The 26259-nt window shown below is 56.4% G+C and overlaps 2 protein-coding genes across 3 annotated transcripts in view; one reads left to right on the plus strand and one right to left on the minus strand.

Moving 5' to 3' along the window:
- Positions 1–3160: 3160 nt before the first annotated feature.
- LOC127480901 (E3 ubiquitin-protein ligase TRIM39-like) lies at positions 3161–9519 on the minus strand. Of its 2 annotated transcripts, none has more exons than XM_051809594.1 (6): positions 8899–9519; positions 7942–8037; positions 5876–6103; positions 5734–5756; positions 5017–5129; positions 3161–4106 (listed from the first exon to the last, which is right to left on the minus strand). In XM_051809594.1, exons 1-6 carry the CDS (start codon positions 9334–9336, stop codon positions 3535–3537), a joined length of 1470 nt encoding a protein of 489 aa, XP_051665554.1. In that variant the 5' UTR covers positions 9337–9519; the 3' UTR covers positions 3161–3534. The 2 variants fall into 2 exon arrangements, with proteins under 2 accessions (XP_051665554.1, XP_051665553.1); XM_051809593.1 differs by having other exon boundaries at positions 5876–6106; positions 8899–9518.
- A 9889-nt stretch (positions 9520–19408) lies between these two features.
- Positions 19409–26259, plus strand: part of HIP1 (huntingtin interacting protein 1) — a 46457-nt gene continuing 39606 nt past the window's right edge. The window contains exon 1 of the mRNA XM_051809577.1: positions 19409–19559. Coding sequence (XP_051665537.1) covers positions 19440–19559 — 120 coding nt within the window. The 5' untranslated portion in view covers positions 19409–19439. The remainder of the gene's footprint in view (positions 19560–26259) is intronic.

A 26259-nucleotide genomic window follows, 5' to 3' on the forward strand; every position in this document is an offset into this window, starting at 1 on the left:
TGTATTTGCTGTCGATGCAGCTTTTTGAGGCTGATTTTGCTGCTAGAGCTGAGGAATGCAAGGAAACCCTCACACTGTGCAGCCCTTGGGCTGTGGAATCATAGAGAAAGAATCATGAAGAAGCTTGAAGATCATGTCATTACACCCCTTGGGCAGGGACACTGTCCCACTAGCCCAGGTTGCTCCAAGCCCTGTCCAGCCTGGCCTTGGACACTTCCAGGGATCCAGGGGCAGCCACAGCTTCTCTGCCCAACCTGTACCAGGGCCTCACCACCCTCACAGGGAGGAAATTTTTCCCTGGGAAGCTCATGGCTATTTGTGGTGCTCATCCCTCCCAGAAACAGCCCTGTGAGGTGCTCAGGCAGGGGAACACAAGAAAGCAGAGGGCACTAAGGCTGAGGCAGCAGATGAAGAGAAAGAGGGGCTGGGACCCCAGAGGAGGGTGGCTTTCGAGGGGGTTTCCTCTGGATTCAGATCAAAACAAGAACAATGCTGTCAAGGGTTTCAGAATTTGTAAACTACTAAGAGAGGGACTCATCCTGAAACCAGAGTGTGGTATTTACTGAATTTAAGTCATTAATTTACTGAAATTAAGTCCTTACTGCGATAAGAATGGCATCATTATTGTAACATCCCTGCACATCTCTGTGTTAGTTGTTTACATCACTCTGGTGTGTCCACAGGCATTTTGAGGCACAACAAAAGCCAGAGGAGTTGGAGTTTGGAGTCTGGCACCCCACAGGAGGAGGAGCTGGGCTGTGCTGATGGAGATGTGGATTGATGGCAGTCAAGGTTCATGGTCTGATGGCTTTTCCATCTCGGCTTTTTCAGAGAGGAATGGGACACCCTGAAGGCAAAATGCCCGTGCACTCAGGAGTGCCAGCTCTGTGCCTTATCCCAGGGACCAGGGCCTGGTTTGCCACAGGGAGGGGAGGCTCATCCCACACCCAGAACAGCTCTTCCCAGAGACACCACAGTCAGGCAGTGTGTCACTTCTGAGGGGCCAGAATTCAAAAAAGGGATGTAAAAAGGGATGGGTTGGCAGGCTGCATACAAAAGCAGTGTTTTCCTAAAGCAGGGAGGTATCCCAGACTTCCAGGGCTGAGGAAGACATGGAAGTATCACGGCAGAAATGGTGCCTGGCTGTCACCTTCCCTGTGATAGCCAGGAGAAGGCAGAAGTGGCCACAAAGACCCAAAAGGCCATTTCTGCTGAGTGCTTAGAAAGAAGCAGACAATGAGTCACATCCCCCTGAGGCGACAAAACATTTTCTGCTGGAAGAGAAAGGAAGATGTAACTTGTTGAGAAAGCACATTTCTAAAGCTGCAAGGCTGTAAATTGTGCTGAGTCATAACAGGGGACACTGTCGGTGCGTCTGGGTGACAAAACTGAGCCTAAAAATGGGACCTTAATCTACTGATTGCTCAAAAAACAGCAACACCCAACCCATGGTCACTCTGCCAGATGTGGCATCCCAAGGGGTTTCTTCCTTCAGCCAAGCCAGACACCTTGAGCAGAGCAGTCCTTGGCAGTGCTGGGATAATGGACTCCATGACCTTGGAGGTCTTTTCAAAGTTAAATGATTCCCTGATCCTGTGCAGCCATCCCCCCCAGCTGAGGCTGAGCAGGACTTGGGCCTTGCAGGGTCTGTGTGGAGGTCAGAGCCAGGCAATCAGTGCAGTTCCACTGAGGAGAACAGGGACAAGCTCCACTTGCCATGACTTAACCAGAAATCCTACTTGCAAATCACACTTAGACAGCCAGAGAGCTCCCAAAACCAGACCCCAGTGCTCCTGGCTTCTCTCCAGCTGCCCATTGCCAACCAGTCTGGGCATCAAACTGGTATCTGCCCTGAGCAGTTCCCTAGTTGCAGGTGATGCAGAGAGTCCACCAGCTGGAAAACTTGGGAGCCTGCTCAGAGCTCTCTGATGCCTTTGACCTCCACTGTCTTTCCTGGCAAGGCAGATTCATGATTTCTAGAAACACTGTGGATGCTGCATCAGGATGAGTTCACATCCTTCCTTCTCATTCATTTTTTCTCTCTCTCTGCAAGATCTCCCAGCTGTTGCACTTCCTCCTGCTCTTTTGGAAACACTTCACCACCCTCCCCCAGCACTGTAGCAAGTGTCACTCGTCTGTCCCTCCCCAGGGTCGGGTTGCTTTTGCTCTCTGGACACTTTCCATCCCACCACCTCATCCCACCCCTGGCCCAGTGACATTTGCCCTGGTTTCTTCCCTGCACAGCAGGTTTTCCTGGCTGTCCTCACTACTCCCCCCTTCCAAATGCCTCTGCTTCCAGCCCTCAAAGTTCATGTCCTTTCTTACCTCAGATTCCATAAACTCCCTCTCCATGGAGCTGACACAAAATCATAATCTCCCTGTCAGATTGCCGTGGTGTCAATGCACTGCAGATCCCACTGAGATCCATCACACTCCTCCTTCCTGGGATGTGGCAAAGTTGGGACTGGGCTCATCTCTCTGCCCTGTGGCTTCCAAAAGACAGACCCCGTAACTGAAGGCAGGAGGGTGGAACTCCCCAAAACACAACAGAACTCAAACTGCTATCCCAGCCCAGCATCATTTGTCACCAGGAGACTCCTAAAGCACCATCCAGGACATCCCAGAGAAATTCAAGAGACTGTTTACAAGAGCCTGGAGTGACAGGACAAGGGGGAATGGTTTCCCACTGCCAGAGGGTATTGGGAAGGGATATTGGGAAGGAATTCTCCCCTGTGAGGGTGGGGAGGCCCTGGCACAGGTTGCCCAGAGAAGCTGTGGCTGCCCCATCCCTGGAAGTGTCCAAGATGAGGTTGTATGGGGCTCTTGGAGCAACCTGGGCTAGTGGGAGGTGTCCCTGCCCATGGCAGGGGGGTGGAACAGGGTCCCTTAAGGTTCCTTCCTACCCAACCCATTCTGTGATTCAAAGATCCAATGATAAATTGTGCTGAGTGTTTCAGGCTGTGTTTTACCAAATCTCATTTTATTTGAATTCAATCGGCCTCAAATTGAGTAGTTTTATGATTTCTGTCTGAAGGACACGATCCACAGCTGCTCTCTGGGCTGGAGAGGAGCAGGTCCAGCAGCACCCTTTGCCCTCTGAAATGTTTTGGGTTATCAGGGATGGACACATCACAAAACCACACCTTAAACCACACAAGGCTCCCCAGATCAACCCTTTATTGCCTTATTCTGATATAATTCACACCAAAATCAGCACTACGTGGCAGGCTGGGCTCATACCCTTCTCCAGCAGCCTGTGAGATGAGCACCAGGGCATCAGTGATCAGGGGACTCCCCTGTCCCCATCGGTGGCACAGAGGGTGAGGGCACGAAGAGCCCCTCCCAGCATGGATGTGGCACACCATGGGTGTCACATGCATCAGGTCACGCCCAGCCAGCAGCCAGGACCACGCAGGGATCCTGCCAGGACCCTCCCCAAGGCACAGAGGTGTTTCCCTGGTGCTCCTGCTCACCGGAGGAGCCGGTTGGGCTCCCAGGTCTCTGCCCACCGGTGAGAATCCAGGACGGCCGCTGTCACAGGATGACACACCCGGTCCCCTGCGTATCCCTGACCCAGGAGATCACCAAGGGCTCTGCATTTCTGCCCCCCAGGAAGCCCCCCAGGAAGAAGAAAGGCCGGAGGTTCCCGGTGAGCCGGTCGGTGAAGGTGTAAATGTGGGAGCGGTCGCTGACGTTGTAGAAGGAGATTTCTCCTGCCTCGTAGTCCAGGAAGATCCCGACGCGCCGGGGCCTCACGCTCAGGGTCAGGGGGGAGATGGGGGAGGTCAGGGCCTCGTAGCTGCCCCCGTTCTGCAGCCTCAGCACCCAGTAGCCGTTGTTTGGGGAGAAGAGGACGGTGCCTTTGCGGCCGGCGGACTCCCGGCACAGCCCCAGCCCCCACTCGGGCTTGTCTCCCACCTGCACCTCCCAGTAGTGGCGGCCTGAGAAGAAGCTCTGACTGCCCAACACCACTGGGGCGGTGCCAAACCTCTTGGGGTTGTCAAAGAGGGACAGGAGCAGCTTCTTGCTCCCGCGCCTCACGCTCTTGCGGTCCTCGGACACGCTGAGCTCCGGGTGCGCCGTCTCGGGGTCCAGGACCACGTCCACTGGAGAGAGAGAAGGGTGGAAGGACAGACAAGGCTTCAGGGGTCTGCAGGCACGGACACAGAATCACAGAATCATTGAATCACAGAATCAACCGGGTTGGAAGAGACCTGTGAGATCATCAAGTCCAACCTTTGACCCAACCCCACCTTGTCAACTTCACCGTGGCACCGAGTGCCACATCCAGGCTCTTCTTAAACACCTCCAGGGATGGTGACTCCACCCCCTCCCTGGCCAGCCCCCTCCAATGTCTGATCACTCTCTTTGTGAAGAACTTCTTCCTGATGTCCAACCTAAACCTCCCCCGTTGCAGCTTAAGACTGTGCCCTCTTGTCCTACTGCTGGTTGCCTGTGACCTGGATGAGGGTTCTGACAACCAGTTCCAGGTGTCCCTGTTTGAGCAGGGGGGTTGGACCAGGTGATCTTTGCAGGTCCCCTCCAACCTCAGCTGTTCTGTGTTTCTGTGGGTGCTGGGCTCCCCCAGACCTTCCAGCCTCCCACGGTTGTTTGCTCGTGCCTGTGGTTTTGCTCAGCCCCTGGCAATGGGGAAGTGCAATGTAGAAAATCGAGATAACCATAAACCACATCAAGATGTTTGGTATCTGCTGCAGAGCAGGGGCAGAACCAGGGTGGCTGAGAACCTTCAGAGAGAGCCAACACTGAGAGCAAGAGTTCACGGGCAACAGGGTGCCTCAAACCCCTGAGGGACCTCCAAGCCTTTAGGATCGACCCACAACTCACCTAAGACCACAACAAGGAAGGTCTCCCCACCATGAAACCATCCTGAACTCATCAGTGCACAAAGTGGGACCAGCTGGACAAAGCTTGTTGGAAAAGCTTCCCCGTGCCCTGGGGTATGGGGGCAACTAGAACCCAAATGTGCCAGGAGCTGGCACAAAAGCAGCCCCTTACCTTTGAACTTCTTCAGCATGTCCCTCATGCCCAGGCAGCGCTCAGGAATGCTGTAGTTTTCCTTCAGGGTCACTGACACAGGCTTGGGGGAATGGAACTTCACCTCCTCACACCTGGGAAGACAGGGATGCCCATGGGCTGTACCCAGAGCCCACAGCACGGCCCCTCTCCTGCTGGGAGTGGCATTAATGCCCTGCTGTTGGAGCTTCCCTGGAGCTCTGTGGCTGGGATGAGCACTAGGGATAACCATATCAGCAATCCTGATGGGATCAGAGTGGAACGATCCAGGGAGCAGCAGTGCCAGTCCCAGGGAAGGAAGGAGCAAGGCCACCGGGCAGCATGTCCCTTAGGAGGGGACACATCTCACATGTCACAAGCCAGGCAAGACCTTGGCTCTGAGCCCCTGGAAAAAGAGGATGGAACCTCTGAGGGATTGACTCAGTCCCTCCTGTGTCTACCCCAGGAGGACCAAACCAGACACTGGACAGGGAGGACAAGGTGGCTGGTGTGGAGCAGACACAAACATCTCCCTCAGAACCTGGAGCAGCCAGGACAGTAGGAGGGACAAACATGGTCCCTACCAGGAATAATCATAGATACCTACCAGGAATAATCATGGACACTCATGAGGAACAATCATGGTACCTACCAGGAACAATCATGGGTACCGGTGAGGATTAATCATGGTACCCACCAATAACGAGCACGGGTACCCACCTGCCCAGGATGCTTTTCATGTCCTAGGAGGAGAAGACAAAAGCCATTCTGGGTGTGTGGCTCAGCCCCTCGTGCCCACCAGCCAACCCCAGGTGGCAAAGGCCCCAGGGCTGAGGCAGTGGGGCTGGTGGCATGGCCTGACCTTGAGCAGCCCGTCAGCCGGCTGCTGGCTCTTCTCCTTTATCTCCAGGGTCAGGTCCTCCAGCAAGCACTTCTCCTCCACCAGCCTGGCCAGGTTTTCATTGATCAGCAGCAAGATTTGCTTCTCCTCCTCCTCCAGGGTCTGGAGCAGCAGCTTCTCCTCATCAGCCAGCAGCCGATGCAGCTTCCCAAACTCGCTCACGATCCTCTCCCGCTTTTTCTTCACCATCTCCTTGTGATGAGAAGATATGTGAGGTGAAGAGAGACAATATTAGCCAGGAAGCTGAGATGGAGCTGGGAAAGGCCCTGGGAAACCACCACATTTTTGACATAAGTGCATGAATTTTAAAAAGCAGCCAGAGGAAATTTGTGTCTTCCACCTCACTGGAATTCCCACTCCACATCCTCAGTTTACCAACAGCAGGACTTTGCCCCAGGGCATTTCTGCTCAGCTGGACCCCAGATGTCTTGGGGGGGGCTGTTGGGCTGCAAGGAGGTGCCTCCAGGTGCCAGGGCAGGTTTTTATTAGGTACAGTTGGAGGAACAACTCGAACCTCCAGCCAAATCCAGGCTAATCCACTGCTTGGGCAGCTGGAAAAACCCACAGCAAAGGGAAAGAGCTGGAAGAATCACAGAATCACAGAATGGTTTGGCTTGGAAGGGACCTGAAAGACCTTCTACTTCCACCCCCTGCCATGGGCAGGGACACTTTCCACTAGCCCAGGTTGCTCCAAGCCCCGTCCAGCCTGGCCTTGAACACTTCCAGGGATCCAGGGGCAGCCACAGCTTCTCTGGGCAACCTGTGCCAGGGCCTCCCCACCCTCACAGCAAAGAATTTCTTCCCAATATCCAATCTAAATTTCTCCTCTTTTAGTTTAAAACCTTGTCCTGTCACTATCTGTCCATGTAAAAAAGCCTCAAGGCTGGGAAGGGATGGAAAGGGAGACCCAGGGAGGGTTCCCCGAGTGTCCCACTGCAGGGTGAGGGGCCAGCAATGGGAAGGGTCTGCCAGTGCTTTAGTCTTTCCCCTCCTTCCTATAAATTGGCACTTTCCTGGAACACTGGAGGAGCAGGAAAACACCCCACAGTAGCTTGAGTGAGGAAACCTCAGAATGCAGAAGATAAAGGAAACTAAATTCCACTTACTTTTCCATCCAAGCACATGATTCCTTGGCCCTGAGTCCCGGAGGCTTGATAAGCCAGGACAGCCACAGCCACTTCCCCCAGCACCAACAAGGGACTTTTTTCTCCTTTTACTATAAAGGCACGACCAGAGGGAGCTGGAGGCAGCTGAGCTGCTGCTGAGCCCTGACTCAGGATCCCACAGTGGGGGGACAGTGACACAGCCCTCACAATCTCCATCCCCAGCTCCAACAGGGACAGTGGGCTCACAGGGGCACCCCAAAATCCCACCACCCCTGGCTGGGCTGCCCAGACAAGGGAATTGAGTAATCAGCCAGGGCAGTGTGGAGAATCCTGTTTTCCCTGCCAGAGCTGATTAATCCTCAGCTCAGATTCAGGGCTGGATAACTCCGGGCCGGCAGTTTCATTTCCTTTTCTGCAGTTACTTTCACTTTCTAGCTTTCACCCTGAGGGACATGAAATGCAGCTGTTTGCTGGCGTCTGCTCTCCCCAGAACCATCTGGAGCCGGGCAGAGGTGCAGTAATTGAGCTTTTTTTTCTTTTCTCAATGAAAACACTTCTGGTTCCTGTTGCCGTGGAGCAGAGCTCACCACACGGCTCACACCTGGCTTGGAACTCAAGCACATGTTGTAAAACAAAAGGCAATAAAAAACACCCTGTGTCTATTTGTTCAACCATCACAAAGCCCTCGTGATTCCAGGGAAACTGGAGCGCTGCTCCTTCCAAACCTTTTTACAAAGCCACACAGGGTTCTGAGCCTGGTTTCCAGCACAGCTTCTACATGTGACAGCAGGACAGGGGGACATGCCCCATCCTGGAGATTATGACGAATCCATGTCCCCAGACAAGACCCTTCAGGATGTTTTTTTTTTAACTGCTGATGTCTCTGAAGCTCATTCTTTAAGAATTAAGCCAGACACCTGCCTTGCACTCCTGGGTTTTCATCCTCTCTGCTGACTCACGCTTCTTCACCTCCTCCGCTTCCTTCAAAAGATTCTCCAGGGATATCTGGAGTTTGACCTGAAAAGAAGGAACATGGGCTGAGCTCACCCCAGCAGGGCAGGTTGGCTGGGTCCCCTCTGCCTGGGGGGGGACAGTGACCCAGTGCCAGGCAGTGCCAGCCCTGGCACCCGAACCCAGCAGCTGTGCTCTTCACTCCACCCGCAGCGTTAACCCTCCCCATGCTCCTCAGCTTTTCCCTGTATTTTTTCCTCATTTTTCATGTTCTGGAGGGCAAAGTGACAGCTCTCCTTCAGTGCAGGTGTGGCGGGTGGCTGGTGGTGCTGCCCGCTGGGCATTTGGGGTTTTGGTGCCAGCACTGCTGCACCTGAGGCGAAATGTCCTCAGGGCAGCTTCTCCAGGGGGTCCTGGAGGGTCTGCACTGCCCCAGCTTCTCCAGGGGGTCCTGGAGGGTCTGCACTGCCCCAGCTTCTCCAGGGGGTCCTGGAGGATCTACATTGTCCCAGCTTCTCCAGGGGGTCCTGGAGGGTCTGCACTGCCTCAGCTTCTCCAGGGGGTCCTGGAGGGTCTGCACTGCCCCAGCTTCTCCAGGGGGTCCTGGAGGCGCAGGGAGCCAGGCTGCCTCCTGAGCTGGATGGAAAGTGTGAGCCTGGATCCTGAGCTAGATGGACAGGGTGAGCCTGGATGAGCCTGGATCCTGAGCTGGATGCACAGGGATTAGCCTGGATCCATCCACAGTTTGGGAGATAGCGGGTCCAGCCTTATCCCAGCGGCTGGATGGGTGTCACCATCTTTGCCACCCCCTCCTCTGCTTTCCCGGCGGTGCCACCGGTGCTGTTGGGCGAGGGGTGGTGGGGTCCTGCTGGCTGACCCCCCCTGTGCTGCCATGCCCAGGCCCCCCGGTGCCCCCGCCTGCCGTACCTTGTAGGCCTGCGCCGCCTCCTCGATGGGGTACACGGTGTGCGGGCGGTGCAGCAGCGACTCCCGGCACACCACGCAGATGGGCTCCTCGTCCTCCTCGCAGAACAGCTTGAGGCGCTCGTCGTGCTGCGGGCACAGGGGGGTGCCCGGGTCGGGCTCGGCGCCCAGGCCGCCCCGCAGCCCGAGCTGGCGGATGCCCTCCACGATGTTGGCCAGCTGGCGGTTGGGGCGGAGGCCGCTGCAGTGGCAGGAGGCCCTGCACTGCGGGCACGAGAAGGGCCCGTCGGCCCAGAGCCCCTTGTCCTGGCAGTGCTTGGCGATGCAGCCCCGGCAGAAGTTGTGCCCGCAGTCGATGCTGACGGGCTCGCTCATGTACTCCAGGCAGATGGGGCAGATGGCCTCCTCCTGCAGCCGCTCCAGGGCACCTGCCAGGGCCATGGTGGCCTCGACGGGCGCCTCCTTCCCCCGGTGTCACCCAGCCAAGGCCGGCTCCCAGCCCGCCACAGCCCCACGGCCGGGGAGCTCCGGCAGTGCCATGGAAGCCCGGAGGACGAGCCGGCCTTGCAGCCGTGTGGCACCGGCCACGGAGGCTCTGTGCCGGCTGGGGGAGGAGCTGGCACGGGCCGGGACAGCTGCAGCCAGCCCCGAAGGCTGGCACCGCGTCCAGCCCGGCGGGTCACAGCGAAGGGAAAACCCTGCCAGGAGAGCGGGACAGGCAGGGGAGCGCCAGAAATAACCCGTGGCCATGGACTGGCTGGGGGTGGAGGAGGATTTGGGGTGTCTCTGGTGTTTGCTGAGCAGCCCTCGGGACTTCAGGAGCCCCGATGTCACCTGCCCACTGCCTGGAGGTGCTGGCTGGGGTCAGTGACCCCCTCACCTCGTCACACCGAAGCATCCTCCAGGACACCCACCCACCACAGAAAGCGGGAGCTTGGGAGTGGGCCAGGACGAGGCTCAGGCACAGCCTGGCAGGAGGCAGGAGGGACAGGCAGGATGCACAGAGGGGCTGAGGGACAGCCAGGTGCCACCCCACCACCCACAGACCCCGAGTGACAGCCTGGACCCAGTCACTGCTGCCCTCCGCAGTCTCTGTGGAGCATCCTAAGAACCAGTGGGAGAAGCTGCAGGTTTTGCTCCTTTTTATTACGCAAAAATAACTTCAACACCATCAGTACAAACAAGAGTGAAAAGTTTCACTGAAAATATCAAATAAATTAAGATTGCCTTTGCAGAAACTTAAATAAAAGAGCTAAACGCTGTGTTAAATACTCTGCCAAACTCCCAGGTAATGAGAAAGCAGGGATTTGTCTCGGAGGTGCCCATGAGAGCAGGTCCTTGCTGAGGTAATGCTTGGAGGGAGCAGGGCTTTGCTCATCCACTGCCTTCCTTGTGCTTTAGTTGAGTCACCATGTCCTGGACCCACTTCTCATCAGGGTTGGCACAGACCAGCTTGTCCTTGATGGTGGTGAATCTGGAGAAGGAAATCCAGTGAGCAGAGGAGAGGGAGAGGGGAAAGGGAGATGGAGAGGGAGAGTGGGACGATCTGCTCCTTGCCACCAGTGAACCCCACCAGAGCAGACACCTCCACAGCTGCAAAACAGCCCCAGGGAAATGGGGTAGGGGGTGGCTCAATGTCATTACAGGTGTCCTGCTCTCTGCCACTTAAGCCACTTTGTCCTCAGCATCCTGCCTGGGGACACCATCCTGCCTGGGTCCCACTATCTGTGGATGAGGGGGGTGACCAGCAAAAGCTCCTTTGGCTCAAATCTCATGAGGACATCCAGAAATTGGGTGCCTGAGATGTGGGATTGTCCTCTGAGCTGTTCCCAGGTTGTTCTCCTCACGTGGGAGAGCCCTGCCTGGTGCTTTTCCTCGTCAGGATGAGGTGTGATGTGGGGCTCCCTGGCACTGCCAGGACGAGCAGGGCCCCCAGGAGCAGGGCAGGAGATCTACTCACATCACAGCTGGCTGGGAGCAGCGTCTGCCTGTGTGCTCATAGCTCTTCACAAGTCTCAAGGGCAACGGTCTGGTGATGAACTCAGTGCAGCAGGGACCGAAATGGTCGAGAGAAACTGGAAGAGAAGTGAACTTTTCTGATTACACCAGATCAGGAAAAGTGCCAGTGGGGAGAAGTGGGGTCAGAGGAGAAGATCCCCACTGGAGGAAGTGCTGCTCCCACAGTGGGCTCCCACCACAGCCACCCTCCCCTCAAGGAGCCAAGGCAAGGCATGTCCCTCCTTTCCCACTGCAGGTGCTGGGAAGGGAGAGCTGCCAAGCATTACTAGACCTTGTACAGTAGAAAGAAAGAGGAGAGAGCTCCTTGGAGAAGAGAGCTTGGACTCACTTGGAGAAGAGGAGACCTGGTAGCAGAGGACAGCCACAAAAAGTACAGCAAGGGCTGCTGTGAAGGTCTTCATGGTCCTGTTGGGTGGAGATGAGCTGTAGGAGTCAGGCTGGACTGGTGCAGGGTGCCCCTGGCTGTGCCTGGTGTGGGATCCCTGGGTTCAGCCCTCTTTATAAGAGGGAGACAGTGACCAAAAATGGAAACATGATGGAAACACTGGTGAAAGCCATGACACAATGGGAGAAGTGCTGTGTCAGGGGCACCACATGGGCCTGGGGAGGAACTGTCCAGAGCCCCAGTGAGAGCAGTGCCCATCAATGGTATGATACCATGAAAGGAGAGAGAACAGGATATGACCTATCGCTTCCTTTCCCCTGACCAGAGGACTCTCTAGAGAACCCAGAATTAGCGATTCAGAGAATCAGTAGGTGGATCTCTTCTCTGGAAGTCGCGGCAGTGGACGGAGGGCGGCCGTGGTTGCCACACGCTCGTGCTTCCCAGAACATCTGCGTCACGGGCAAACGGGACATTCCACCTCTGCCACAGCAACTGGAGCAGGGAACGTTCCTGAGCCAGGCTGATCAGGCAGTGCCCACCACAGCCCTGCTGGGTCCCACTTGCAGCACTGCCCCGAGGCAACAGGGGCGTCCTCCATGGGGCCCTGAAGGTCATCGGTGCATAAACGTGCAGAGCAGGAGGTGGAGCGTGGTGCCATCCCAGATCTGGGTTCCTCTTCTGCCCTTGGCCATCCTTTGCAGTTAGTCCTTAGGGAACTGGTTCTGTTGCTACATCACCAGTGACAGCTAAAATAGAGCTTAGTTCTCCCTGGACACAGGAATCAGCCACTGATGCTCACAGAGAGCATCAGGAGCTCATGAGCACATCGGCACAGCAGAGTTGGCTCAGATGATCATTTGGTTCCAGCACCGACACCCTCCTGACACTGCTCTGTCATTGTCCCACCAGCCACAGACACACAGATTGGCTGGTTTAGCCCATATTGTTTGGGCCAGGAACTGTGTCACTGCACTGGTAGAAAAACTCCTGCTGGAAATGCTCCATCCCTACAGAAGGGCTCTGCTGGCTCCCAGGAAAAGCCTCGGGAGAGTGGAGGAGGAGTGAGGTCTCCATGGTGCTAATGAACATGTCCATGTGCTGGACAACCACAGCACGATGGGAAAGCCACGAGAGCAGGCTGCCATTCCTGATGGGCCAGTGACAAAAGGGGTCCTGTCTCTCTGTTGAGGATGATCAGAAAGTAGAAGCCCCTGCCCAAAGTGGAGGCCTTGCAGGAACCCAGAGGAGGAACTCAAAGGGAAATTAAGCTCCCATCCCTCCCCATTCCCACTTTGGCCGTGCCACACCTCTAGCAGAGGCACAGCAGCTCCCAACCATCCCCATTCCCAATCCAGCCATGCCACAACTCCAGCCCAGCCATGAGGGTTCCCCTCACCCTGCTCCCACACTTCCCCTGCTTTGGGAGCTCTTGGCATCCTCTTTCCCCCATTGCTGCTTAGGGATGCTGAGGAAGGTGTGGATGAAACTCCTGGTCCCCTGTCCACAGGGCTGGCCATGCACAGGAGACAGGGGAGGTGACAACAAGGTCACACACCTCGGCTGACAGCCCTGCCTGAGGGTACAGGGGGCAGGTTGAGGCTGGAGGTGCAAGAAAAAGGCTTGGAGACAGATCTGACTGACTGGGAAACACTCAGAGATGAGGTTGAGAGCGGGCTGAGATGAGGAGAGGATCGTGATGACCTGCCAACCCAGGGGCCACCAACATACACCCCTCCCACCCCCTGCTCCTACCAGCACACTCAGACCCAAACTTCCACATGTCCCCTGTTCAGACCAACCTTCCACTCCTCTGACACATCTCCACACAGGGACCAGAATAAAACTGAGAGGAGGAGAACAGGCTGGGGAATGAGCTGGAGCCTCCTCGCTGATGGCTCACACCAACACAGTCCAGCTCAGAGCTGCTTTTAGCTGAGTGTTCTGGATGTTCTTGCAACATTCAGCTACAGGTTTGATCAAAATGTCAAGATTTGTTTGGAAAAAATCACTATTTTCTATCAGGAATATAAATGTGCCTCAACACTGTCAATGAATTCTCCCTCCTTTCAGACACACCGTGTTTCCTGCTTCCATTCACCCAAAAGGAACTCCTGGAGGTTTTGACACCTCTGCTATTCCCCCTATTCACTGTTTTCCTCAACTCTGTTCCTTCCTCGAAGGTTCTGTATTTCAGTCTTGGCTGCTCCTTCCTGCCAAGACAAATAATGTGAATCTCTAAATATTTTGATTTCTAAAACCTCCTCCACATCACACATCCTAAAGAGTGGCTATTTATGGAGGTTGTGAAACCTCTGCCTTATGGTGTGTTTCATCTATTGATAGAAATCACGCGTGGTATCTTTGGATCCCTCACCAGGACACTTTTGGGATGCAGGAGGAAGCCTCTGCTCAGCCCTGAAGGCAGCAGGCTCCACCACACCCCCTCTAACCACTAATGTGGGAAACTGGGTTTAACTGGGAGCAAATCAGCTGGAAATGGAATGACTGGGGGAGGTATGAGATCACAGGGGGGGCAGCTCCAAGCAAGAATTTAGATGAGATGTACTTTTGAGAAGAACTGAGACTTTCCACGTGGGAATTAAAGTCTGCAAGATGATGAGTGGCCTAGAAAGAGGGACAAAGCAAATAGTCCCTGTTTCTCCTTAGCAGGAACCATGGACCATCCAATGGAGCTGGCAAGAGCCAGGTTCAAAAGGAACAGAAGGAAGCTCTTCACACCAGGAGCTCCTTGCCAAGGAACATGGTGATCTCAAGGAAATTTCCAAGTGGCTGACTCAGGCCTTGAATTTCAGAGGGAGAAGCTCAAAGACAATTCAGGAAATGAAAATGGTTGGGGGCTGGGAGTGCATTCCAGACTGGGAGCACAGATATTGGCCTTTCTCTTCGAGGTCTCTGCTGTGGCCACATCTGGAGATATTCAGGCTGGTCTGGATGGACCCTTAGTCTGCATGCTCTAGGACTGTTCATCTGATTCCCCGGGACAGCTGGTCCTACAGGACCACCAGGGCTATAGAGTAGCTTGTGAAATCCCATTAAAATCCCCACACTGAAATTTATACATCAGGATATGCCTCCAGATGAATATTTTTGGTAAATGTCAGCACAAAGATACCAACAGTTTCTAAGCCCACAGCGAGGCACAAACACACTGCTACAGTTCCTGCAATCTTCCAAGACCAAATTGGGGCACCAAAAAAGGCTCACCATGGGACCAAGAGGAGCAGGAGGTTGCCAGGTGGCCCTCACAGAAATTTGGTGGCACTTCTCAGGACAGACACAGCCTGTCCCAAATTCCAGCCAAATGATGCCTTTGTTTCCCCCAAAACACCCTCTGCTCTGAGCACCCACCAGCCTGGAGCTGAGTGGGGCTTGTCTGGCAGGTACAGCACAGCGTGACTGGTTTATCTACAGCAGATGAGGTTCAGAGGAATGAAGATAAAATCGTTTGAGAGAGGCAGGACCTGAGGCTGCCACAGGGAGTGTTGCCCTTGCACACTCTGCCTCCTGTTGTCACCAGCTGGAGGTACAGGGGACTGCAAGTCAGGACTTGCAGGAATCTAGAAAATAGTGTTCCACGAGAGCACTGGTGGATGTGGGGTCATGGAAATTATGGAATCACAGAACCATCAAGGTTGGAAGAGACCTCCAGCATCACTGAGTCCAGCACTGCCAAGGCCACCATGTCTCTGAGCTTTACATCTGTATTTCTTTTAAAGCCCTCCAGGGATGGTGACTCCACCACAGTCCTGGGCAGCTGTGCCAGGGCTTGGCCACTCCTTCAGTGAAGAAATTTTCCCCAGTATCCAACCTGAACCTCCCCTGGCACAGCTCGAGGCCGTTTCCCAACCCCCACCTCACCACAACCTCCTTCAGGGAGTTGTGGGGAGGGAGAAGGTTTCCTGTATCATGAAGGGAAGACAGGGATAGACTGGCTCTGCAGACCCACAGCCCCTGCCCCATGCACTCCCCACGCTGACCCAGGGGCAGCACAGGGCTCCCACACCCAACCCTGCACACCCCAAATCCTACACAATAACCCTTTCCTTGGTGATCCCACTCTGGCAGCCAAAGCTGTCTCACAACAGAGAAGGAAGAATTGGGAAGAATTTCCTCACAGAAAGGGTGATTAGACGTTGGAAGAGGATGCCCTGGAGGTGGCACTCAGTGCTCTGGTCTAGTTGCTAAAGTGGTGATGGGTCAGAGGTTGGACTCGATGATCTCAGAGGTTTTCTCCAACCTTAACGATTCTGTGAAAGCAAGTTTGCCTTGGGAGAGACCTGGGCTCTGTGGGATGCTCCAGCTGGACCTGCTGCCTGTGCCAAGGGGAAGCTCTCCAGCAGATGGCAAGCACTTCCCACCTCCAGGTCCTGCTCCCAAGCTGGATTCTCACCTGCAGCCACCCCTGCAGCCCAAGGTCCCTGTGGGGTTCAAGTCTCCTGCAGATCCATATGGAAACCAGTTCAGCTTTGCTTTTGAATTCCTGGATAAGCAGAGGCAGCTGTTGAGGCTGCAGTGCAGAAAACACATCAGGTGATGTTTTGGGGTTACAACTCTCCTGGGCAAGCAGGAGACCTCAGCAGGACAGAGGTGAGGGCCCCATGGACAGCAGTCCTCTCCAAGACCCTCTCCCATCCCAGGCTGCTCTGCCCCCCGTGCTCTCCCAGGTTCTGCTCCAGGACTGTCCCTCCCCCATGGAGCAGCCCAGGGGTTCTTTGGGAGCACAAGCAGCCAAAAACTCAGCAGCAGCATCTGCTTTGCCCAAAACATTCAAAAACTGGGACCAAAGATGAACACCCCCACACACACACATCTCCTCCTCCTGGCACACTCCCTGTTCCTCAGGGACCCTCCTGCCAGGTCCGGACCACCACCCTGCCCTCCAGGTGGGCACTTATCCCAGAGTCTGAGCAAATCACCCCATCACCAGGGCAGGGCTGCGTTTGGGGCTCAGGATTGGGTTTGTGGAAGGTTTGTCACAGCCACTGCCCTTCCTGAGGGGTTTTCCAGATGTGCCCCCCTAGGGACGGGGGGTCTGCTGGGGTGGGATCAGGACATTGTGCCTTGGGGTGTCCAAAGGGGCTGCTGAAGGGATTTGGGATCCATATCTGAAGGGGATCCATTTTTCCCCACCTCTGGAGGGGGAAAGGAGCAGGATCTTAGCTCAAAGCCCTGTGCCCTGGCACAGCCAGCGGGATAACAGAGGGAGGACTGTGGAACTCTCTGTGCCTCTGTTTTCCTGCTGGAACAAGGGGGGTCTGTGCTCTCCCTGAGCCCAGGCCAGTCCCAGCAGCACCCTGGGACTCTCCCAGCTCTGGTTGGGGAGGGGGTTGGAAAAGGAGCCTTTAGCTCCCAGTCCCTGGGAAAAGAGCATCCCTGAGCTCTGGGCAGGGCCCAAAGCCACTGCAGTCCCCTCTGGCCCCTCTCCTGCCACTTCTCCTTCCCTGTGGCTGCAGGTTCTTTCTGAGGCTCTCCTGGTAGAGCAGGAGCTGTGCACGGGCATGAAGGATGCCCCCTGCCCAGCCTGAGGCAGCACCTGAGGGGTGTCACACTCTGCAGAGCACTGGGCTGCCCAGTGTCCTCTCCATGGTCTCCATCCTGCACAGGATACTCAGGTGAGACAATCCAGGGAGCTACTGGAAGCAAGGAAGGTGACCATGCTCCCGAGCCCAAGCCAGACCCTCCTGCCCCAGGAATGTGACAGTGGGTGGCACTGGGGAATACAATATCCCCACACAGGCCAGACACCGCCACGAGGGGCTCTGCCATCACCCTCCAGTTCAGCCTCCTGGGTAGGAGTGAGGACAGAGCACCAGAGCAGGTGAACCCCAGCCACGGCTTCCAAAAAGGACCTGCTAGTGGGGGAGAAGAGCAGAGCCCACCCCACCTCCACCCTGCTCACTTCCAGTCCTTCCCCATCATCTCCCAGTGGAACCTGAGGCAGAGGAACAGACCCCCACAGAAACAGCTCCGTGTCTTCCCCTCTCTCAGTGCTTGGAAACAAGGCACCCTCTCCCACTGGAAACCCCCAAATCCCTGCAGAGCCCCCCAGCACATTCCAGCAGAGACACTGCATGGACTGGGCCAGCCCAGGGGGGTCTGACCTGCAGCCCATGGGCTGGATCCCAGCTCCATCCTGTTCCAGCCCCTTCCTGGAGGAGGCAGGAGCAGCTGGGAGAAACATCCAGGTGCCCTCCTCTGCTCCTGCCCAGGTCCCAAAGTAGGTTCTGAGCCCTGGACAGGGAAGAGGAGGATGTGACTCTGCTCTTCAGCAAGAGGGAGCAGCTAAGACAGGTCTAAGCCTCGTGGTTCCTCACTGTGGGGTTCAGGGGCAGGATGCTCCGTGCTGGGCAGAGGGTGGGAGAGGTCCAGATCACAAAGCCCTCACTGTCCTTTGTCCAATGCCCTCCTTTCCTCCATCTCTACTCAGCAATGACTTCATTTCTTCAATTATTAATCACCTTGCTGCAATAGTAGCTGAATTAAGCCCATCAAGCCTCCCCTGGGAGCAGCCCCAAGGAAGGAGGCAGCTTTCCAGACAGTGCATTAGGGAGAGGGCAGACAGGGAGCCCAGACAGTCTGGGGTGGGAGAAACGGCCTCGCTGCTCCATGCAGGCCATTTCCCGGCAGCTGGGATCTGATATCCCAGACACAGGAAGCGGGAAGGTCCGGGATGCAAACAGCCCATCCCACACCCCGCCGGGCAGCGCCAGGAGGGTCCCGCTGTGGTAACCATTTCAGCTGAAAAATGAGCCACAAGAAAAGAGTTCTGTTGGGATAATTGCTTGCACAAGAGCTCCTGACAGCTCACATTCCAAACAGCTGCTCCCAGATTGCCCCATCTCCCTGGCAGGGTTTTCCACAGCTCCTCCCCACCTGGAGCAAAGACACATTTTTAAGGATGCAGGAACTCAGCTGGCACCTCCCCAGCACAGCCCCTTCACCATCTCTGGGGACTCATTTGGGAGCAGACTCAGGGCTTTCAGTCTCTTCACAGAAATACTGATTTGTCCCAATTTTGCAGAAATGTTCCAAGTGGGAAATTCACCTCTGGAGTGGGATGGGATTCCTGGTCAAAAATAACAGGAGCCAGCCAGAGTCCAGCAATTCACCAGGCTGAGAGAATCACAGAATCATGGAATGGTTTGGCTCGGAAGGGACCTTAAAGCTCATCCAGTTCCACCCCCTGCTATGGGCAGGGACACCTTCAATAGCCCAGGTTGCTCCAAGCCTTGTCCAACCTGGCCTTGGTCACTCCCAGGGATGGAGCAGCCACAGCTTCTCTGGGCAACCTGTGCCAGGGCCTCCCCACCCTCCCAGGGAAGAATCTCTTCCCAATATCCCATCTAACCGTGCACAAGTCTCTGATGGGTGACAGGACCAGAGACCCCGGCCCGGATCAGGTTATTCCGTGTCACTCCGGGCCGGGTTATGGGGGGACAAGGGGCCGCGCCGGGCCAGGCCCAGCGGCGCAGGCCGCATGCACGGCCTGTGGGACCCCCCACGGCCTGCGGACCCGGAGGGCTCAGCCGCGGCTCAGAGCCCTTCGGCAGCGGCTCCCGAACCCCCCGTGCCCGAAGAACTCTGCGGGAGTGTCCTGGGCCCGGCCGAGCCCCTCCCGATCCATCCCGGTCCACGCCGGCCCGTGCGGGCCGGGACGGTACCGAGCGGCCCCTCAGAGCCCCCGCCCACCGCCGCCAGGGGGCGCCGCGCACGGGCGGGGCAGGGGCGGGGCCGCGCGGGGCGAGCGGCAGGCACAAGGACCAATCATAGAAGGGAACGGCGCGGGGGCGTGGCCACAGCCGTGTTAAGGGGTATAGGCGGGGCGGAGGGCGGGGCGCTCTCAGAGGGGCGGGACCTGGCATTGAGTGGCGTCCAGCAGCACCAATGAGCTTGGAGAGTCCCCGTGGCCCCTCCTGAGTGGCAGCGCAACTCACCAATGATAGTCGGGAGGCGGGGCGATGGGCGGGACCGGCGGGGCGATGGGCGGGACCGGCGGGGTGCGGGAGGTGCCGGCGGGGGCGTGTCCCGCGATGAGTGGCAGGTGGGCGGGCCAATGGCGCGGGGCCCGCGCAGCGGCGGCGCGGAGCGGGGCCGGGGCGGCGGCGGGGCCGGGGCCGCCATGGACCGCGTGAGCAGCACCATGAAGCAGGTGGCCAACCCGCTGCCCAAAGTGCTGAGCCGGCGGGCGGGCGGCGGCGGCGGCCTGGAGGCGGAGCGGGAGAGCTTCGAGCGCGCCCAGGTGCGGGCGGGGCGGGGGATGCGGACGGGCGGGGGGAGCGTGGTGAAGCTCCAGGGGGCGTGGCTGGAGAGGGGGCGTGGTCTGTGTTCGAGGGCGTGGCCTGACAGGTACCTTGAGTTTGTTCAAGGGGCGGGGCTTGGCCGAGTGGGCGGAGTTATCACAGGTGGGCGCGGCTTATCGGAGTGGGCGGAGCCAGCCCAGGTGAGCAGGGGGCGGGGCCAGCTTGGGTTACCTGCCAGGTCACCCAGGTGTTGGCACAACTGGGCATAGTTTTGGGAAGGGGGTGGAGCTTCTGTGAGTGGGCGTGTCCCTCCCAGGTGAGCTGGGTGGGCTCCGGTGGGCGTGGCTGCCTCAGGTGGCTGCAGATTGGCGGGGTGGGTGTGGCCGCCCGGCCCCGCCCATCGGGGGGCAGTGGGTCACCATGGCGGGACCGCGACGGGAACTCTCGGGATGCTGTGGCTGAGCCCGGGGCAGCCTGGGGACATGGCGGGGGATGGACCCCCAGCCCAGCAGAGGCTGCTCAGCCCGGAGTCCCCACCAGTGGTGCTGGGGACACTCACCCGCTGGCCTGGACACCGGGGTGGGGACTCTGAGCCCAGCCACAGCCGGGCATTGTGCCCAGGCCGGTGCCACCCTGTCCTTGGAGCCGCCCTGGGGACACACAGCCTCTGTGTCCGCTGGCTGTGGGGACGTGGAGTGGCTCTGTGACCAGTGGGATCTGCCACACCCCGCTGGGTCCTCCCAGAGAGCTCCGGTGCCACTCGGGGGCAGCGGGCAGGGGCTGTCCCTGTGTGTGGCTCCCAGGAAGAGGACCAATGTGTTGAAAAGCAGATGGAGTTTGCTCCTCAGCAGCATCCAGAGTGTCCAGATGGGGCCTTCCCACTCATCACCCAGGTTTTAGGTGTCCCACAGGGAGGGGAAGGTGGCAGCAGAGCTGGGGGGGGCAGCAGGGGTGCTCTGGGGGGGGTAAAGTGGTGGTTTGGGGAAAGGACGTGCTGGGAAGCCTGGACAAGGCTTGGGGAGGGTGGAGAGGGAGGGATGGCAGCAGGAGGAGACGGGGACACCTCAGCCCTGCTCCGTGTCCAGGGATGGAAAGTACTGGTGGGAGAGGAAGGGAAACTGAGGCAGGACCAGTGGGATCAGACCTGGATGAGCCCAGAGTGGGAACAGCACATGGGGGATGAAACTAAAGCCCAAGGATCGGCTCTGAGGGGGTTTTGCAGGAAGAAAACCCAGCTGGGTGTGAGGCTGGACAGGGATCACTCACAGGGCTCTGCTCAGGTTACCTCAGAAATCCATTATTTATCCAGAGTGCTGAAGTGGGACTGGTTTGCACATGGAGACTTCCTGCTCCTTGGATCAGCCATGGGATGTCTGGAGTTCCCATGGGTTTCCCAAGAGCTGCTGCTCCCTGGGAAGGGCTGAACTGGGCCCCCACCACCTCTCCCCATATCCCCACAAGCTGAATTTCATCTTCCTCATCAGATTCCCAGACTAATCAGCATGTCCCTGCCTGGCTTTTCCTTCTTGTCTGCTTCAGCTCCATGCAATTCCCTTTCTCACTCCATTTTTTATCCCCCCCCTTGTTTTTGGGTAATTCTCTCTTTCTCTCCAGTTTAGGGAACTTGCCAGGCACCCCTTAGGTCTTGGTCATCCAGCTTTTGTCCAACTTCTTCTTTCAGAGGTTTTTTTAGAGCAACTTTGTGGGTTGGGGTTTTTTCTTTTCGAAAGTGACTTTTCTTAAGAAAAGTTTCAGCTGTTAAATGGCTTTAAAATGAAGATTTTTTTTACCTGTGGTTCTGCGTGTACAGACTCCTTCCCTCCTCCACTCCAAACCACAAAGCCTCTTTTGGGCTAAAACAGCCCAAACAGGCAGAAACTGGGTCCAAGGGGACTTTTGGGGAGCCTGAGGAACACTTGCTTGGGTTGGGAACGCTTGATTTATGTGGTCTGAGCACCCTACAAAGCTCAGGTGGTGGTGGGACACCCCAGTAGTGGTGAGGTGAGGTGTGGTGGTGAGAAGCTCTGGTGGTGGTGGGACACTGTGGTGGTTGGATGCTCTTATGGTGGTGGGATGTTCTGGTAGTGGGACACTCGTGTGGTGGTGGGAAGCTCTGGTGGTGCCACGTTTCCAAGGAGGTTGTGGTGGTGGGATGCTCTTTTGGCAGTGGGACATTGTGGTGGTGGAAACACTTCCATGGTGGTGGGATGGCTCCATGGTGGTGGGATGGCTCCATGGTGGTGGGATGGTTCCATGGTGGTGGGATGCTCTTGTGGTGCTGGGAAGCTTCCATGGTGATGGGAAGCTCTGGTGATGATGGGAAGCTTCCGTGATGGTGGGAAGCTCTGGTGATGGGATGTTCCCAAGGTGGTGGGATGTTCCCAAGGTGATGGAATGTTCCCAAGGTGGTGGGATGTTCCCAAGGTGGTGGGATGCTTCCATGATGGTGGGATGGTTCCATGGTGCTGTGATGCTTCCAATGGTGATGGGAAGCTCTGGTGGCCTTGGGATGTTCCCAAGGTGGAGGGATGTTCCCAAGGTAGAGGGATGTTCCCAAGGTGGTGAGACCTTCCATGGTGGTGGGACTTTCCATGGTGGTGGGACTTTCCATGGTGGACATCACGTTGCACGACATCTCTGCCCTGACAACATCCATCTTGTTGGGGACAAATGGGAATAAATTTCCTGGTGGCCTCTTTTCTTCTCCCCCAGCTGGTCAGGTGTCTCAGTTTTCCTGGGAATGCAAATGTGAGAACCCTGAGGACATGTCCCACCATGGTGTCCCTGTGGTGCTGTCCTTGCTGCCTCCTGGGTGGGAGCAGCTCGGGGAGAGCTGTGGACACACCCAGGGGCTCCCCTTGTCCTTTCCCATCAATGCTGACAGTTTTCATGGGAAGTTGAGCAACAGGGACACCAAATCCTGCAGTTCAGGGTCCAGCCCTGCCATGAGGGGACGAGTGTGGCAACAACTGTCCCCCTTTTCTCTGATGATTGGCCACCACTCATCACCCCAACCACGGTCCAGTAAATCTTTGGGCAGAGCAAAGGTCTTCAAGGGAGGAGAAAACCCACCAAAAGTGAAAATTCTGCCATATTTTATGATAAATATTTTTATTTCCTGTGGTGTCTGATGTTTGCATCCCCTCCAAGTTCTCCTGGCTGGATTGAGGGGCATGTCCTGGTGTCGGAGCTCTGTAAGGAAGATCTTCCTTGTTTAGGTTGGGGCATTGGGATCTTCCCTCCTTGGCTGTCCCTCCTCTTTCCTCACTGCAGTTGCCCCCAACAGACGTCCTTGTGCCACGATGGTGCCGAGGAGAGGAATTCCTTCTGGGCTTGGCTGGTTGGCAAAGACCAGATGTTGGATGAGCCGAGGTCTTGAGGGTCAAAATGGAGTCAGAAAGATGAAGGACTTCAGCAGGACAGGAAGGATGCTCCCAGGCTGTGCTGCTCTTTCCCTCCTGTTTTGGGCTGCCATGGGATATTTCCCTTCATTCCCAGCTGGGACGTGGCCAGCAAGGCATCAGTGCAGGTGGAATTGCAGATTCCCAAAGGTGCTGCGTGGCATTCCCGAGCACCAGCTGGCCCCTGGAAAGCTGGAGGGGTGGGAAGGTCTCCTTCCTGCCCAGCTCAGCTGTTCCTGCTCATCCCTTTCCCTCTTTTGTGAAACTGCAGAGAGGCCGAAGTGCTTGGGCAGCGAAGATGAGGGAAGTGCCCTTGGAGTGCACTGAGCTCCAGTCCTTGTCCCCACCCCTGTGGCTTCAGGGTGGAGAGGAAGCAGCACATTGTGGTGGTGTGTTGTCATCTCCTGGGCTGCAGAGCCACCAGCACAACTCTCCCTGTCTCCCCTGCCCCAAGTGCTGCTCCAGTGCCCGGCCGTGCTCCACCAGGATCCATCCTGTCCCACACCACTGCAGTGCCCTGTCCAGAGGTCCCAGGGAGGAGGACATGACGTGCAGACAGTGCCTGGGGTTGTGGAAGGGGACAGAAATTCCATGTTTGTCCCCCAGAGCTCGTGGCTGCTGGGGCTTTGTGCCAGGAGATGTGGCTGCATGCCCAGCACGTCCCTGTGCCACGGGGACAGTCCCAAGGGTGATCTGTCCTCATGGTGTGAGCTCTGGGAGAAGACACTTCTTTAAAATTCCTGCTGAAAATCTAAAAAACTTGCACTTCAGCCTCTTTGGCTGCTTCTGGGAAAGTCATGGAGAAGCAAAGGAAATCAGGGAACACTTGGGCTGCCACAGCCACCACCAGCTCTGGCACATTTTCACGCTGAGTCCTTAGGACTGTGTGCAGCAATAAAAGCCATTTATGACTCAGAAATGTCCCTGGAAAGACATATTTGCAGCAGAAGGTGATTGTTGTTCTGGCTGCATCCCCACTCCTGCCATCAGAGTCCCCGAGGTGGTGCTGGAGGTGTCAGATCCTCCAGCTCAGGGATTCCTGGTGGGAAGGTGTGACACGTTCCTGGCAGGGCACAGCTGGTGCTACATCTCCCCCCTCCCCCCCGATGGTTTTTAAGGTCCTGAGTATCCGTGAGCAATACCTCAGGGACTGCAAAGCTGTTTTCCATCCTGCTTTGCTGCTGGAGGAGCCCTCTCAAAAGTCAGGAACAGAGAGATGGTGCAAAAGAAGGAGAAAAAGTATCAGGTGCAGATGAAATGGATTTTTTTTTCCTGCCCTGGTATTGGTTAATAAATCCTTTTCATGTGGGAACCAAACTTTCTCACAGCCAAGTGCAGGTTAAAAGCAGCTTTGTGCCCATCCTGTCCCTGCCATGGGCTGTGCCATTCCCAGGCATCTTTGCAGCCCCACTAATGCAATTAATCCCTTTCTCCTGTCATTTATATCATTGGGAATATGGCCCTGTATGTCCCACCCACAGCAGCCCCGCTGGTTTCAGACCTGACCCAGCTCAGTCCAGCTCTCAGTCGTGGAGGAAATACCATTTTACTACTGAAAAAAAAACAATTCTTGTGGTTCGGATGCTGCAGCCTGAGGCAGCTTTTGCCAAGAACTTCAGTTCTTACACAGGAAATGAGGCTCCTTTCAAAGCACCAGAGTGGGGCTATATATATACAGCCTCTCCAAAAAGATATTTAAAGAAACATATTGACACTGGCGAGAACGGGAAAAAATAGCTCCTGGCTGCGGGGAGCGAGGGCTGGAGGCAGCTGAGCCCATCCTGGGGGAGTAGGTGATACAGGGGATTAATTCATGGCTCTTTCATCTCCAGGAAAAGGAGCTCCTGGGCTTTGTGCTGTGTGAACCCCCCCGTGCTTTCGGTCTCCTGGCTTTTGATGGGAATTAGAGGTGCTGGGGGTTGAGTGCGGCTTCGGCGCTGAAGAAATGAGTCATCTCGTGTCTTTTCAGCGAGTCCCTCTTAGGAACTTGTTTCCATCCCCAGGGAAAGAAAATAATTTGTCTTGTACCGGATTGGGGGCTGCTTTTCTCGTTAGTGCAAGCCGGGGTGGAGGGGTTTGGGGTTTTTTTTAGATAGATGCAGAAATAGCTGAGATTTTTAATGGGGGGATGGACTTCAGGAGCGGCTGAGCCTCAGGAGGGTGAATAGGTTTGATGCTGAATAAGTTTGGGGCTGGTCCAGCTGGGAATGTGATGGTTTTGGACCACCAAGTGACAAGGGGGGAACCTTGTCTTGAGTCACACCAGAGGCTGAGTGGAAAGACAGGGGTGATGGGGGTGTTGCTGCCCCAAAACCCCTTTGCCCCTCGCTCGGCACGTGCTGCCCACCGAGTGTCCTGTGCTGAGGGTGCAGGGGGGGCTCTCCCTGAAATTCATCCTGTTTAACTCCATCCTCCTGAAAATTTGTGGAGAAACAGCCAGGAAGGCAGGGGTTTTTAACAAATCCCCAGTGAGAGGACTCTGCAGTGAGTGTGATCCCCTCCACCAGCACCGGCCGTGACCCCTGAGCCCAGGGAAAACAGTGGGGAAGGGACATTAGGATGTGGGCACCTGCCACGAGGAGAGGGTGGCACATCCCAGCTTTGCTCTCCCAGGGGAAAATACCTTTGGACAGGGGCTGGAGGTGTCGGAGGGACAATTTTGCCTGAAGATTGAGAAACCAAGGATGAGGAGAAGGTGCCCGTTGCAGCTGCTGGTGCCTCATCCCGTGGGTGCGACACGGGCCGGGCTGAGCATCGCCTGCTCCAGCACCACTCGGCCCATGGCACCCAAATTCCGTGCCCACCCTCATCCTGTCTGGCACCACCTGGCACATGGCACTGCAGCACAAGCCCCAGGACACAGATTCAGTGCCCACCCTCACCCCATTGCCCACCGCTGGCTCCGGCCCCTCTGAACCGGGTCCCACAGCAGCCCAGGGCTGGAGGAAGGGCTGGATCCTGGCCCTCAGCCCTGCCACCAGCTTGGCTGATTGATTTTGCACAGTCACCAAGCGAGGAAACTTCCTGGGGACAGGCTGTTCCCCGGGTGGCAGCGGGAGCAGGAGCACAGCCGGTGTTTGAGCCCGGATGTGCAAGTCCCAGCCCACAGAGTGACTAATTATACATTGTGTGTGTTCCGGGCTAATTGCAGGGCAGGGAAAGTGATCCCAGCTCCACAGGCTGGAGGGGAATTATTTCTCACTTGTTTTCTCAAAGGCATATACAGACATTTAATACTTTATTGTGGACTCACGGAGTGGGTTCAGTTGGAAGGGGCCTTTAAAGGTCATCTCGTGCC

This window comes from Manacus candei, unplaced genomic scaffold (assembly GCF_025592945.1).
Source record: "Manacus candei isolate 608988 ecotype Guabito, Panama unplaced genomic scaffold, ASM2559294v1 h1tg000076l, whole genome shotgun sequence".
NCBI classification, from domain to species: Eukaryota; Metazoa; Chordata; class Aves; order Passeriformes; family Pipridae; genus Manacus; species Manacus candei.